At 45.2% G+C, this 14,440-nt stretch overlaps 2 protein-coding genes across 2 annotated transcripts in view; both read left to right on the forward strand.

Annotated features, from left to right (window-relative positions):
* Window positions 1–11,124, forward strand: part of ARL1 (ARF like GTPase 1) — a 40,128-nt gene extending 29,004 nt beyond the window's left edge. The window contains exons 3-6 of the mRNA XM_078859176.1: window positions 5,018–5,099; window positions 6,399–6,510; window positions 9,999–10,177; window positions 10,518–11,124. Coding sequence (XP_078715302.1) covers window positions 5,018–5,099; window positions 6,399–6,510; window positions 9,999–10,177; window positions 10,518–10,548 — 404 coding nt within the window. The 3' untranslated portion in view covers window positions 10,549–11,124. The remainder of the gene's footprint in view (window positions 1–5,017; window positions 5,100–6,398; window positions 6,511–9,998; window positions 10,178–10,517) is intronic.
* The window catches only part of BET1L (Bet1 golgi vesicular membrane trafficking protein like), a 355,770-nt gene that overhangs the window by 236,310 nt on the left and 105,020 nt on the right, over window positions 1–14,440 (forward strand). The window lies entirely within an intron of this gene.

Raw genomic sequence — 14,440 nt, forward strand, 5'->3', positions numbered from 1 at the left:
CCTGATTGATCGTCATGCCCCTGATTGACTCCAAGTGTCGTTTGGGTAAGAATGAATTTACATGAATTAATCTTTGCATTATCACATTCATTATTTTGTACCTATTATGTATGTCCTTGGCTGTTTGAAAGAAGTTTGAAACGTCTTTTACGTGAAAGAACGACTTTGAATGTATTTTCATTTTCACTCTAATGATGCCAATGAAGGGTATGGCAGTCTCGTCACAGTGCCGTCACAAGAGTGAATCTCAAAGTCGCCTTTAAAGTCCTTTTCTCTTCCCTTTTTATCTCATCAAAAACTTTTAAAACTCCACCGGACAACTCCGGATACCGACCCTAAGTGCTGTAGCTACAATATCAGAGCAGTTTGTTTTGGTTCATGTTTTACCTTAAAATTAATTTTTCTTTACTGTGAGTTCTGATTTGCCTTGCCGTCTCAAGGGGAATGTTTTTAGCCAATGCACTGCAATAAAAAAAGTGGGGCTTTTAGTGGGGTTCTTCTGTCGACAGCATTTGTGGACAAAAATATAATTAAGTGGATCGAAACTTAAGTAGTCTTCTCCGCAGTTCAGCTTTTGAATCTGTTTATTCTCATTTGTTGTATGTTTTGCCCATAATGTATTATTTTTGAACTTTCGATTTGATCTGTAATCACTTCCTTACTCTTGAGTAATTCATCTAAAATGTCCCATTGTTCCGGCACCTCGCAATGTACTGCATGGGAGGCACTATGTGAATAATAAACGATGATGGTGGTCATTTGCAGAGCTTCGGTACGAATTTACAAATGATGAACACCAAACGTGATTGTCCATAAAACTGAGCTAAAAAGAAAAAAAACCCATAATAGGCCATGTGTTGGGGCAACGGCCCGTATCCGAATGGAACATTCAAGTGCCAAGCAGACATTCAGTTTCTGGACGTTGGGTTTGCTCGTTTGCACAGAGCCGTTTGTCTTGTTTCGACGGCTGTGGCGGTGTGGAGGCCAGGTCACTGGTTTAAGGGCCACGTTGCTGCTGTGGTGTCTCAAGCGTGTCTCTGCCCGAGCTCGTCAACTCTATTCATGAGTGTGCGTTCACACGATTTGCGTTTACCCAGGCATGCACGCTTGCGCCCGATTGTAAAAACAAACAGCACCGTGTGGCGTACGTGAGTGCGCGCACACCGTGTCTGCACGAACAACTATGTCGCGCAATCTAGGGCTCATCATTGCCACGACACGTTCTTTTTTCCAACATGACAGAAAACTAAAACGTATTACAGCTAATACGTGGAACATGCTGTAATGGTATTATCATTAGCACGTTGGACTTGCCATCCGTAGGTCACCGGTTTGATCTTCCGATGTGGATGCTGTCCTTATAAGCAACAATGGGCACGTTTCTTAAATCCCTTCCCATCTCTACCCCACCTCTCCATCCAGCAGTATAAATGAGTCCACCGTAGGTGTGGCATGGTGGACGAAAGAGTGTGGGTACTCCCACCACTACCAAGACATTTGGCCAGCGTGGAAGAGTAGGCCAACATACTCCCGAAAGGGCCCACCAGAACTCCCTGTAGCGGAGACCCTTCCACCAGCAGTGGCCTGAACAAGCAGTTGCAGGGCTGCGCCTTCACCATTATTAATAAATACTGTGGGCCCTATAACAAAAGCAATGAGTCCAGAACAGACAGCCTTTAAGCCAGACTCTAACTGCCCCATGCAAGTACAAACACACATAGCACACAGGAGGCCCAGTGCCTTTGCTTTGACCACAAACACAGTCAGCGTCCCCTTGTCAAGTTAATCCCTCATCATTTCTGTGTTGCTTGCTGTTTGATCAGCGTATGTTTTATTGACTCTTACAGTTCAGACCAAAATACTGGGAAGCTGAGTATAGAAAGTTTGACCACTGCTGGTGTCGAATGGTCCCCCCCACCTCTAATTGTCTCACTGTTGGCATTCATTTAAATACATAATTTGCATAAGCAAGTCAGGGTAATGCTGCCTGCCAGAAAGGAAGTGCGTGCTGTAGCAGGTGGTGTAAACATTTTGGCTAGGACGAAGCGGAAAGTGCATTGTCATTTAAGCATTTCAGTGCCTAGATTTTTGGGTGTTGTGTGTGACACGCTCGCATGGCAGGTATGCGTGCTATTCTATGTTTGAATGGGGATTTGTTCCTATCGCATCAGCACGGACCATTTGAGTGGCCCTCCATTTTTGTCAGAATTATGTCGTACGGCAACGTTCTTTTGGCAATCTTTCAATATTTGTCCCGAGTTATACATTACTGCTCTGCTTGCGACGTGATCCATGGTGTCGCCCCAGCCGAAACACGAGCCACTTTTTAAACAAAGTGGTTTTGAGTGAAATCCAAATTGCTGCTGAAATTTGGATTTCGCTCAAAAGCATTTTGTTTCATTGCCGCCAAGATTCAGAAATTAGGAATTTTACTAAGTATGTAACGTGCTGGTGCAGAGGTTGGCGAACTGCACTTTGAATCTGCTTAATGCAGATTGATTCCCGTTCATGCGTAACATAAATGGCAAGTGATATCTTAACTGGCCCTACCCCCCCCCCTTCGCCAACCTGCATTGACCAGTGTGGTGAAGTATGGTCATACCGGCCCTCGTGACTCACACGGCATGGGGTAAACCTTCACCCAGCCATGCATTGACAAAGGGACTGTACGATAAAAGATAAAACGTTCGAGATTTTTTTTTGTGTTCACGTAAATACATTTTTGTGCTTGCCGTTTCTACACCGTCCCTCAGTGCTTGTGTTCATGGTTGGATATCCAAGTTGGCACGCCGCTGACAACTGGCGTTCACACCTGGCTCACATCTTTAATTTGACTCGGCTTAAACTGTGCGTGCCCATTGCAGGTGTGTCAACAGTGGCTTGGGCAGACAAAGCTGTGGCTGTGGTGCTGGCCTGTCTGTTCGCCCATGTGCCACTCCAACATCAATGGTCGCTCACGAACAGCAATTCTTTAATGGTGTGACCACACCAGCGCCGTTTGCTTGTGCGTTTGTGTGTGATTTGGTATAAGTAATCTCGTCAGAAACTCCCCAATAGTGCAACTTGTACCCAGTTTTCACGCAGTATATTAATTGGGCATACATAGGGACCACCCTTCCCCACCATACCACCCACGCAGCTTTGGTTTTGTGCTGCAACTGAACATTTTTTTTTCCATTCACCGTTTAGACCAAATGACCCCTGTCTGAGGTCAATATTGCATACACACAGGCCTAGAAGACATGGTGTTGTCATTTGTGCTTAGAGTGAGTGTCACTGTCTCATGAAATTAACGTGCAAAACACGCTAAATATAATATTACTTGACTATGTTCTGCTGACGTTTGTTCTGCTGCCTCGTAAACTTTCCTTTAAAAAGGTAGACACTGTCTCCAACTCTTTTTGCAGATATATCTGACAATACAACTGTGGAATATGTACAATTGCTTGACATGGCTGTCCCCCCAAAATAGAAGGGAGTCCACTGGGCAAGTGTACGCATCAAAATGGTGCTTCTTACTTAGCTGAGCAGCTATCCTTTGACTCCCAACAATAACGCTGCTCTCCTTTCCCGAAATCGCAATGCTTTTAACATGACTTGAGTACAAACCCAAAGACGGCGGCACACTCTCTCGGACACAGAGCTGCTTCATTGGGCACGTTACATATGCCGCCAGTGTCGACTTACCTAAATATTTGACTTTAAAAAATTAATGCCATTTGCACAACGTCTACAACTGTTACAGTGAGAGCTCGTGCTACAGCCACTGGCGGTGAGCACCGCTTATTTATGGATGCATGTGTTTGGCTGTCAAGTTCATTGTACAAGTTATAAATTTAAAATGTTGGTACACGTGTAATTTACGTGTTTGCTGTACGTGTGTCACTTAACACCCAATGACACCTTGGCAAATGAGATGTTCCATCCGAAGGGATGGCCAGATGAAATAAGTTCTATCATAAAAACATCTCAGATTTTTCTTTTTTTTTTCACGTTAAAAGAGGAAGTTTTAAAATTGTCAAATGAATAATCTTTTATTAATGAGCAAACATGTACAGTACTGACTGCACAACATCATCTCGAACTGCAGCTTGTGTAAAATGGCCAGTGAGATGGAATCATTGTTGATGTCTATCTATCACACATTCAAATCTCTGAACCTGTTGACAAACTCGGTGGAGGAGAATAATTTTAGTTAAAAAAATCTCTACATTCCGCAAGTCCTGGCGACATTGCTTATTGTCAACGTGACTTTGTAACACATTCGCCAACCCGCACCGTGCGGTGACGTCATTAAACAACTCCCACTGCCCGCACGACGTGGGGAAGGGCCCTCATCCAGCTGTGGATTGACAAAAGGGCTGTACATATACGTGTGCACAATTGTATTCTTTCTCATAATAATTCATCATTTTGATTTGCAACGCAGTGTACAGTATTAGAGCAACTCAGAGGCAACTCAGCAGCACCCAGGTGGCAGTGAGCCAACGATTGCCCAAGACTGTCCATGGGCTCGGTTTGATTTAGCCCTGACATAAATATGTTGGACAATTTGTTATCTACTTTCTAACCCAGGGGTCGGCAACCAAAATATCAAGAAGAGCCTGTTTTTAAAATTCGGTTAAAACAATTTCAAGAGCCGCAGTGCATGCGAGTACGAGACTGTGGTGCTTGATAGGTAACATCTCGAAACAGTCCTTAAAGAGCTGCATGCAGCTCCAGAGCCGCCGGTTGCTGACCCCTGTTCTAACCTTCCCCTTCCACCCACTATCCATTATTGTTGTACTTGATACATTGTTTAAAAGAGGTGACATCTCTCTCATCAATGCGCGTGTACAGGAATTTGAATCTGTTACTCAAGTTGGTCTAAAATCAGCCGACCGCTTTCTCCTCTAGATTATTGATGTTAAACTACCGTGGCTCATGACTGATGATGATGAAATATGTCAATGGCTTTAAGGCTGTTTCATTGTGCGTTTCTCTGTGTTCTCCACTCCCTCTGTTTTGTTCTCCCCAGCCATTGGATTCAATGTTGAGACTGTGACCTACAAAAATCTGAGGTTCCAAGTGTGGGATCTCGGAGGACAGACCAGCATCAGGTGAGGTCATCGGGCACGGCTGTCTCCTCTTGGCTGTAAACCAAATGGACATCACTGCTGCCTGGCTAATAAGGACATTTGTTTGGCTCTTTTAATGTCCTATGGCAAGCCATATTAAAGAAATCGATTGTGGTAAATATGTACGGAGTGCTTGTAGATGTAAAAAAGGTGATAAACAAACTATTAAATGAGGTACAACACTTCAAAAGTAATAATGTAAAATGTAAACATCGTACAACTATATGGAAACATTTTGGCAACCAGCATATGATGTATATTTCACACTGCTGGCTCATGCTTTATAATATAACTTTCTTTTGTGTCTCCTTCAGTCCTCTGTTCATATAATTGTAGCTAATATTGCATGATCCTTAGAATGCACATTTAATAGTGCAATGTCATTCATTTATTGAAGACCGCTTCATTGACTCTCAAAACTATTTTTCAGGAGGGTCCTGCATTGGAATGTTGGCCAAATCCATATCAAAGAATAAATCACATCGAATGTACCCAATCTCATCAGATATTGGGACCTAAGCAGGTTCAGCCTGGTTAGCACCTGAATTGGAAACTGCTGAGGAATAGCCAGGTGTTGTAGCTTTGGGTTGCCAAGTGGATGGGAGATGGCACTTCGGCAATGTAATCTTAAACCCATCTGTGTGGACCTTTCAGAGTTATCCCCTTCCATGTTGGATTTCTATGTCCTCTGCTTTTATAGCAAATGATAAACACCCAGCTCCCCGAGTTGGGTTCCTGGCCTTGGCTAATATCAGTGGTGAGTGGCAGAGGTGGGACAAAGTCATTGTTATGCAAGTCCAAGTCGAGTCGCAAGTCATCAAATTCATGACTCGAGTCTGACTCGAGTCCAAGTCACATGACTCGAGTCCACATCTCATAGGTGGGACAAAGTCATTGTTATGCAAGTCCAAGTCGAGTCGCAAGTCATCAAATTCATGACTCGAGTCTGACTCGAGTCCAAGTCACATGACTCGAGTCCACACCTCTGGTGAGTGGTATCCGAACTGGTCGTTTGCAACCCAACCCCCTTCGCCAATCCACGAGCATGGTGACATAGGGCCAAACAGTCCCCATAACTGACACGGCGTGGGGAGGCCTTCATCCAGCAGTGGAGTGACAAGATCTGTGCATATATATGAAACAATAATCGGCTAAATTTCCCAGTGCAGGATCCTTCTGAACAAGTCTTGAGGCTCGCCAAGGCTTGCCTGAATGAACTCGTGACGTCAATTATTATTTTTACTCTTATGCCTCTTCGATGTTAATGTCCATCTCACGCAGGCCTTACTGGCGCTGCTACTACTCGAACACGGACGCCATCATTTACGTGGTCGACAGCTGCGATCGTGACCGCATGGGCATCTCCAAGTCTGAGCTCGTGGCCATGCTGGAGGTGTGCCCAACGTCTGTATACCAGCGTTTTTGAACATTTATATGTCACAATTGTGCATGAAATGAAATACACACAGGTTAAGTGTGTGCGTTTTTACTTTGAGATATTTGCCCATCTACAATCGCACAGTGCTTTACCGTTTCTGGCGATTTGATTGAGGTCTGGTTGAATGTTAATCGAGCTATCGTAAGTGCTGACCAGGTAAGATTATGCTGCATTGAGATAAACGTTAGCCGTTGCGGTAAGTTTTTTTCCAGTGTGTGCCGGCTGTGCCAACTGTGGTTTTATTGGCAATAGATCCGTGGGACCGTATACTTCCACAACCGGCCTGAGGCACAGCGAGTTTCACATGCCCTTTCCCAATATCTTGCGAAATATGAACGAGGCCCTGTGAGAAATTGCGTGCTTCACATCCTTGCTGTCCAGCATCTGTCGAAATGGTCGGAACTTTTAAAGGGAACCCGTGTCTCATCCCGGCGCGAAACCCTAACCCATTCGCGTGGAATTTGCCGGCCAGTACCACTCAAACACACTTTTTTTTTGCTTTCGAACGTGTCAAAAATATGTTTGTCATGCAAAAACAAGACATTTCTAAAGCTATAGGTAGTTAAACATGATGGCCAAGTTTTTTGGCCAGGTAGATGCAAATCTTGCACTTTGTGAAGATAATGTGGATGATGACATGATAAAATGCAGTGACAGCTTATGTACTGCTCCCCTTATGCAAACTACCGTCATTCCTTCCGCCTGTTAATGTAAAGACGAATGCTTCATCGTTGCATTGCCGTGACTTTGCGCACCTGTTCAAAATAATGACTCTCATCATAGCCCTTATTTCCGCGCATCTCGCTGCCAAAGTGCCTTTAGTTGTTTTTTAAGACTTTCATTTTGAATTAGGCTTCGACATTCTGATTCACAGCACGTGTACTGTTTTATGGATACTTTTTCAGGGTGTGGATCGAGATTAACAAATATTAAATTCCCATGCATCGTTGATGAGTATTTAAATATTTTCAACTAGATTAACCCACAATTACGGCCGTATTCCCCGTAATCGAACTCGTGGCAGCGTGAACAGTTTTACACGTGTGTGATAGATAAATTAACCGATTGCTGGTCCTGGTGCGCAGAATACAAGCTGGCGTATTTTTTTTTTACGTTAACACTTAAAAGAGAGGCGTCAGAAATTACGAGTGGGATTTGCACGAACCTGGATAGGCATGCGTTCTTGTAACTGTAGCGTGCGCGTTGTGTTGTGAAAGTAATTCGTGGAGTTTCTGTGCTTCAGCTGGTCGTGGTTTTGGTTTGACATGGCCGGACGAGGCGTGCGAGGCGGTGATAACCGTGCGGGCACGGACAGTTTAGGGAAGTGAAATTGTGCTTGCAGAATGTCGAGCTCTTGTTCAACTCTAAATCTCCCCAAATTGCAATCGCATTTTGTCGATGCCAAATTAAATTTCGATTTAAAGCTTTCGTGACTGCAGGGATTCATCTTCTTGGTTCTTTCGGTAAAGTCACGTAGAAGGGAAATAATAAAATAATAAAAATAAAACATCATAAAATAATTCTCACGACGTTTCGGCCTCAACGCAAGCAGCCGTTCTCAGGTGAAGAACGGCTGCTTGCGTTGTGGCCGAAACGTCGTGAGAATTATTTTATTATGTTTTATTATTTTATTATTTCCCTTCTACGTGACTTTACCGAAAGAACCAAGAAGATGATGCCAAATTAGTTTTTTTTTCTCTTTTCTCTGCGTGTGGTTGGTCATTCGCTGGACATGGAATAAGCTTTGGCGGACAAACTGCGAATGTGTCTTAGTGCGTCTTCGCAATTGCACAACCCAAGAGCTTGAGTGTGCCTTTGAAACATACAGAGCGAGTGCTTTATTTTACGCTTTGGCTAGGAATGGGTTAACGTGGATGTTTGGCAAAGAATGGTAGAAGTAGGCTATTAAAAGTGTCCACATTTCACTCTGTGCGATGTCGTCACTGCCAAAATAGGGACACGCTTATGAAAATGTTTTAACGAGGCCTTTAAAAGTTTTACTGGTGCCGAAATTATAATTTCTAAGGAGAGGATTCTTCTGCAGAATGGCATCATGCGAGTATCTGCAGTTACGATCGCGAGATCGTAATCGGGTGCTTGAGGTAAAGGAATGCGTGCTACGAGATCGGTTTTACTTGATCTGATAGCATTGATGCACTTGCAATGCTGACGTGGGTTGCCTTGATGTAGTTGCCTCGCTCTATTCCCAGAAGTAAACGTAAGAGAATTGAGACGGACAAATACGTATTAACTTGAGGTTGAAGGCACCTGCCCCCTAGACATTGAGAGCGTGTGATGTGAAAGAAAGGCTTGGGCCCCTCCTGCAAAAATCACTGACCACTTCTGGCGAACCATGTTTGCGGTGTGTATGCGCTGCTAGCTTAACAGCAAACATTGCTGATTTTGGGCTGATAAAAATCAAAATTGAACAAACGCTGTGCATTTTTTGAGAACATTTGTTGTGTGTCAAATTGTTTATTTTACAAATAATGGAAATGTTTAGCTTTCTTTGCCTTTGTCAAAAGTACTTTTCATTGTCTGCATTTGCATTTTTAAATATGCAAATGAAGATGTAATCAAACATCAGATTGCAGATGCTAAGCAGGATGGAGACTGGATAGTGATTGGATGGGCGCCCAACGTGTATAAAAACAGGTGTTTTATATTGCTCTAGGGCAAGGTTGACAGCCAAATACATTGTTGTACTGCTCTATGCTCCAACGTCTGTTCCTCACCTTCACCAACCTGTAATGACCAGCACAGTGCAGTGTGGTCAAATATCCCCCCGTGACCCAAAAGGTGCAGGAAGGCTCTCTTCCAGCACTTGATTGACAGGAGGGCTATATAAGTAGATAATAAGTCACGGTGTGTGTGCGTGTGTGCATGCACGTGCGTGTGTGCGTGCGTGCGTGCCAATGGGATCTGGATGGACAAAGTCCCATCAGTAAGTTCTTCTGACAGGCGGGTTGCATTGGCCGTGTCATGTCGCCCATATGCCCAACCACCACAAGCCTTAAGCGGCTTCCGTTTGGCCAGATCGAGGGGGTTAAATGGGTGCGGCACAGGCTGGAGAAGAGATGGGCTGATGCGGTACAGAAGGATGCGGAGCTGATTGGGGTTTCCGATGGCTGGTGCCAGCAATGTCAAGATCGCCCTTCCCAATAATAACGGAGGGCAGGAAATTGATTCTCACAATGAGCAGGGCATTGGCTGAGTAAAACATCGCAAGTTGACACAGTGCGGAGCACCGATGGTGCATTTTCCACTCATTTCAGTCAGTTAACCTGTAACCTATGGGTCTCTCCCATGACCTCCTGCCGGAAGCGAGCCTTCCACACTTCACGGGGCCTCGGTGCACCTAGCCTGGCACAATTGTTATGGCGACGTCACTGTCACGTAACGGCGCGAATGGCGGCTGTTGCTGTGTGTGCCAACCCCTGCAGGAAGAAGAGCTGAAGAAGGCCATCCTCGTGGTGTTCGCCAACAAGCAGGACATGGAGCAGGCAATGACACCCACCGAGGTGGCCAACTCGTTGGGCCTGTCCGCCCTCAAGGACCGCAAGTGGCAGATCTTCAAGACGTCCGCCACCAAGGGGACCGGGCTCGATGAGGCCATGGAGTGGTAGGCCCTTTTGCGAGCAACTCACAAATATGACATCTGGCACCTTTTCTCTCCCAAGGTTCTGCATGCACATCTTCGCATCCTGGGAGCATGACCTCTTTCCATCGCCGCAGCCACCCATAAAGTAGAGCAGTTGCTGACTATGCCACAATAGCTGTTGCTGTCACGATCACCTCTGTTACTCATGCACTTGTCAACGGAGGACAGGTGCAGTTTGAATGAAGCAAACAGCGATGCTCCTTTGTGCCAGTGAGCTCAAGGTAAATGTAGGTTGTGTACTTTGCCTCCTAATACGCGGTGTTCTGTCGCCTTGTGTGTGTGCGTGTGTGCGCTTCGACAGGCTGGTGGAGGCTCTAAAGACGAGGCAGTGAATACCACTGGAGTGAATTAATCCTTTGATTCCACCAAGTCCACGATTATGTAAAGTATCCTTCGTATCTGGAGGTGGCCAGCCGGGTGCCCCAATCCCACGTGTGTACAGGGTTAAGGTGCAAGAGAATACATTGTTGCTGTTTAAACCTCATTGGAAGGTCACATTCCGTGTCCTTAAAGATTGACTCTGGGTTTCTGTTTTTGCCTATCGGTCCCTCGTTTTCAGCTGTATAAATGCGGTGGATGTGTCATGATGTGGCATTGATGCATGCGTAGATGTGAGCCTCCATTAATGCATCTTTATTTGCAACTGGAGATGTGATATTCTCTGGAGTTTATCGCTAACACCATTAGTGTTGAGGATATATATTTAACGTCCAAACTGACATCACCGAAAACTAAAACGTGACCGTGCAACACTTTTCTTCTTCTACTACTACTTATTCTTGGCCATTTAAAAAAATAATTCCTGAGGTCTGTGTTCATGTCTTTGCTTTTGTAAGCCTGGTGTCTATAGCTAGCTGTCCACTGCAACGTTTTGCGTTACTCTTCAATAAACAAGTTTTCGATTTAAAGGCACACCTGGGTTGTTTCTTTGTATTTTATTCTGCTGAGAGTTCAACTAATGAGCGTGACAATTCTCTGCCGTTCCGCTCGTCATTCGTGCACAGACATCCCAACGGGTGCGTAATGAGCGGCAGGCAAATTGCACGCTTTTGTTTTTGAAATATTTTGGCTGTCCCAGGTTCTGAGTTCTCACTTGTTCTGTAAAAGTTAATTATTGCAATGATGCCTTATTACTTTTCAGCTGCCCAGTTTTCTGTTGCCCCCCCCCCCCCTCCTAACTACGACCAGGCCTATCCCAATACCTCCTTATCAATCCCTTTTGTTTTACTGCATCGAAACTACAATAACCCAATTCTTTATTTCAAATTGTTATCATACTATGTACAATTTTATGAATGCTGTAAAACGCCTTACTTAAGACACTCTGTACATCCCTTTAAGATAAGATTCTAAATTATTCTCTATCCCACATATAATAATGCTAACCCCTGAATCCGATTCAAGTAATTGTTGCGATTCACGTTTGCGATGAGATTAAATTATCAATTCTTTCATTTTTTACAGTGTGCTGAATGTAGTGGCCTCTAGTGGCTGGAGGAGTCCTCAATCAACTAAGTGCAATGTCTACACCAACAGTGGTTCTTGCATATAAAACTATATCCATGTATTGTTCGCTTGAGAATCTGTTGATGAATTGATGCATCGCTACACGACTAGTAATTATTGGCCTCTTCTTACAGCAAGGACATTAAGTGGCTGTCCATTGTGTTTTTGTTTAATTCATACCAAATGTTGGTCGGCATGACGTCCGACGTTTCGTTCCACGTCCTGGGAGCTTCTGCAGCAAGCGAGTAAATGGCAGAACCCGAAAACACATCGGAAAGCTACACAGCACAACCACGAGAAAACCTACGCAGCAGCAGCACCAGTATTCGGTGTGTCTCGGGGGGGCCATCTGCATCGCAGTTTGGTGGCGGTCCAGAAAACGACGCGGTGAAAGTTGACACGGTGTCAGGTTGAGCATTATTGACACTGGGAAAAAAACGCCAAACACGACGCATTAAAACCTCGTAGAAGCTCTGCGTAACAAGCATGAAACCAGTCCCGGTGGGGTCTTTTAACCAAAAATATGTCCCCAGAAACAAACTATTTAGCAGTTTGCCTGCGTGCAGTGGCGTTTGGTGTGTCTGTGTGCACGTGTGTACTCTTGCAAGCATGAAGGCGTCGAGTTGCTTTTAAAAGGGTTTTTTTTCTTTAAGGGTTTTGAGCGATTGCAAAATTGCGCGTTTTATTTGTGACATCCAATTCCTCCTGGTCACACCGACCCAGGCCGAAGGTGTCCACTTCGAAGACGCGGCACCTCGCGTCTCCATGGACCCGTGTTTTGCGAGCGTCGTACATCGTACTTGTTTTTTTTTATCATCAACAAACTCGATAACACTTGGCCACCTTTACTTGATTGATCTTAGTTTGTCTACACTGCTAATTATTGGTCGCTCCACTTACTGTGACCCAGTGTCCTTCGCATAAACTACAGGAGCTCCGTCGAATTGCGTCTTGAATTGAATGCGTCCTCCGGTGAAGGAATTAACACGAATGACTTTCAACGTCCCTTTGCACCCATTGGCGGTAATTCCATCCTGTTTGCGTGCAATATGTACGCTCTACATATGTGTTTATGTGTACGGTGGGGGAGTGGTAGTGCAGCGGTTAGCTCGCTGCGCGATGAACCCGGTGACCCGAGTTCGATTCCCGCTCACGGCCACCAAGACCAGTGACGAACATCTGAACTGGTCATGGGTCTCCCCTAGGTCGACTCAGCCTCAAGTGAATACCTGGTGTGTGTAAACATCGCCACTAGGGAGACAAAGGCGGTAGGGCGTGGTGATAACCACCCAACCCCCCCCCCCCCCCCACCGTGCCAGCCTTTATCGGTGCTCGTAAACAGCACTTTGCCCCAACAGTCTTGCAGAAGTTCTTCAAGGGATCTTTGTCTTTTTGTGCATACATTGTCTGCGGAACATTTGTGAATGCAGACCTATAATTTTGTTTATATTGCTCATTCAAGTAGCAGCCACAGCATTTTGAGAAAGACGCCTGTAAAAAAAAAAAGCCCCCTGCACAACTTAATTGTAGGCCTACTTCGACGCCCCATCTGTGGGCACTAATAACATCGTACGAGTGCAACGTTGCTGGGAGTTATATTAGACTCGCAAGACCCTTTCACCACCCCCCATATATACACACGGAGGCACTACCGTGTACAGACGGAATGCAGCCAACCAATGTAACCTGTGCGGTGCAGTGGCTCACACACTGCGCCGTGAAGTCGGCCACTTCGGCTCCATTCCTGGGCACAGCTAGCATCGGTGGCAAGTGATATCTGAAACCTACCTCCACACCCGCCCCCCCCAAACCACCACCACCACCTTCACCAACCGGCGTGGTGAAGTAGGGTCAAACAACCTCATTCACCATTGTGGCGTTGGGGAAGCCTTCATCCCAATGATTGGTGGACAAAGCGATGTAAATGATCGAATGCTATATTTTAATTGCGTACAAAGCTCCTGATGGAAAGTGGAGCGTCCAAACGAGACGAACATGTACAAACATGCCCATTGAATGAATGTCCCCGGGCAAGCTAAATGGTCCGTGGCTCAACTTGAGACTGCCCTGCCTACAGACGTTATTGTACATAGTGATGGGGATAGAGTCGGTGAATGTGGCCCAGTGGGGGGGTGGTGTACATGGAGAGTAAAGAAAGGCACTGTGTTTTGGTGACAAATAGCCCAGGTGCTGTAATGAGGCCACTCAGTGGGGCATTATTTTGACCCTTCAATCTAAAATGCAATTGCACACCGCATGTTTTTCTTGAGCTGTTAAAGAGGTTGCGCTATTAAATATGGGTGGTTAAAATTAATGTTTAGTTTTATTTACCAACGATGTCATTAATTGTTCGGTAGGTCGCGTGTGGTGGGGTGAATTGTGCAGACTGCTACCCCTTCCAAAATGTCCATGCCAGTGTGGAAGAGTAGGCCAAATACCCTCTAGAGGGGGCTCCGTTGTGGGTGTTTTGCGGACGCCCTCTTGCCAGCAGTGGTGCGAGTCATCACTCGGCTGCACCTCGAGCTTCTGCACCTCTTACGAATCTTAGCATGTGGCTCCGTAAATCGAGGAAGGCTTTAGTGGCAATAGTTCTCGGTTATTCATACGCTGCATTGCTGTGGTACAAATGATTTTGAGATGTGTATGGTCCGATGTTCACATTGCCAAATGCCCCCTTTCATCGGTGTTTCTGTTAATAAAAAGCTGATCAAATCACCA

This window comes from Lampetra fluviatilis, chromosome 8, assembly GCF_964198595.1.
Source record: "Lampetra fluviatilis chromosome 8, kcLamFluv1.1, whole genome shotgun sequence".
Lineage (NCBI taxonomy): Eukaryota > Metazoa > Chordata > Hyperoartia > Petromyzontiformes > Petromyzontidae > Lampetra > Lampetra fluviatilis.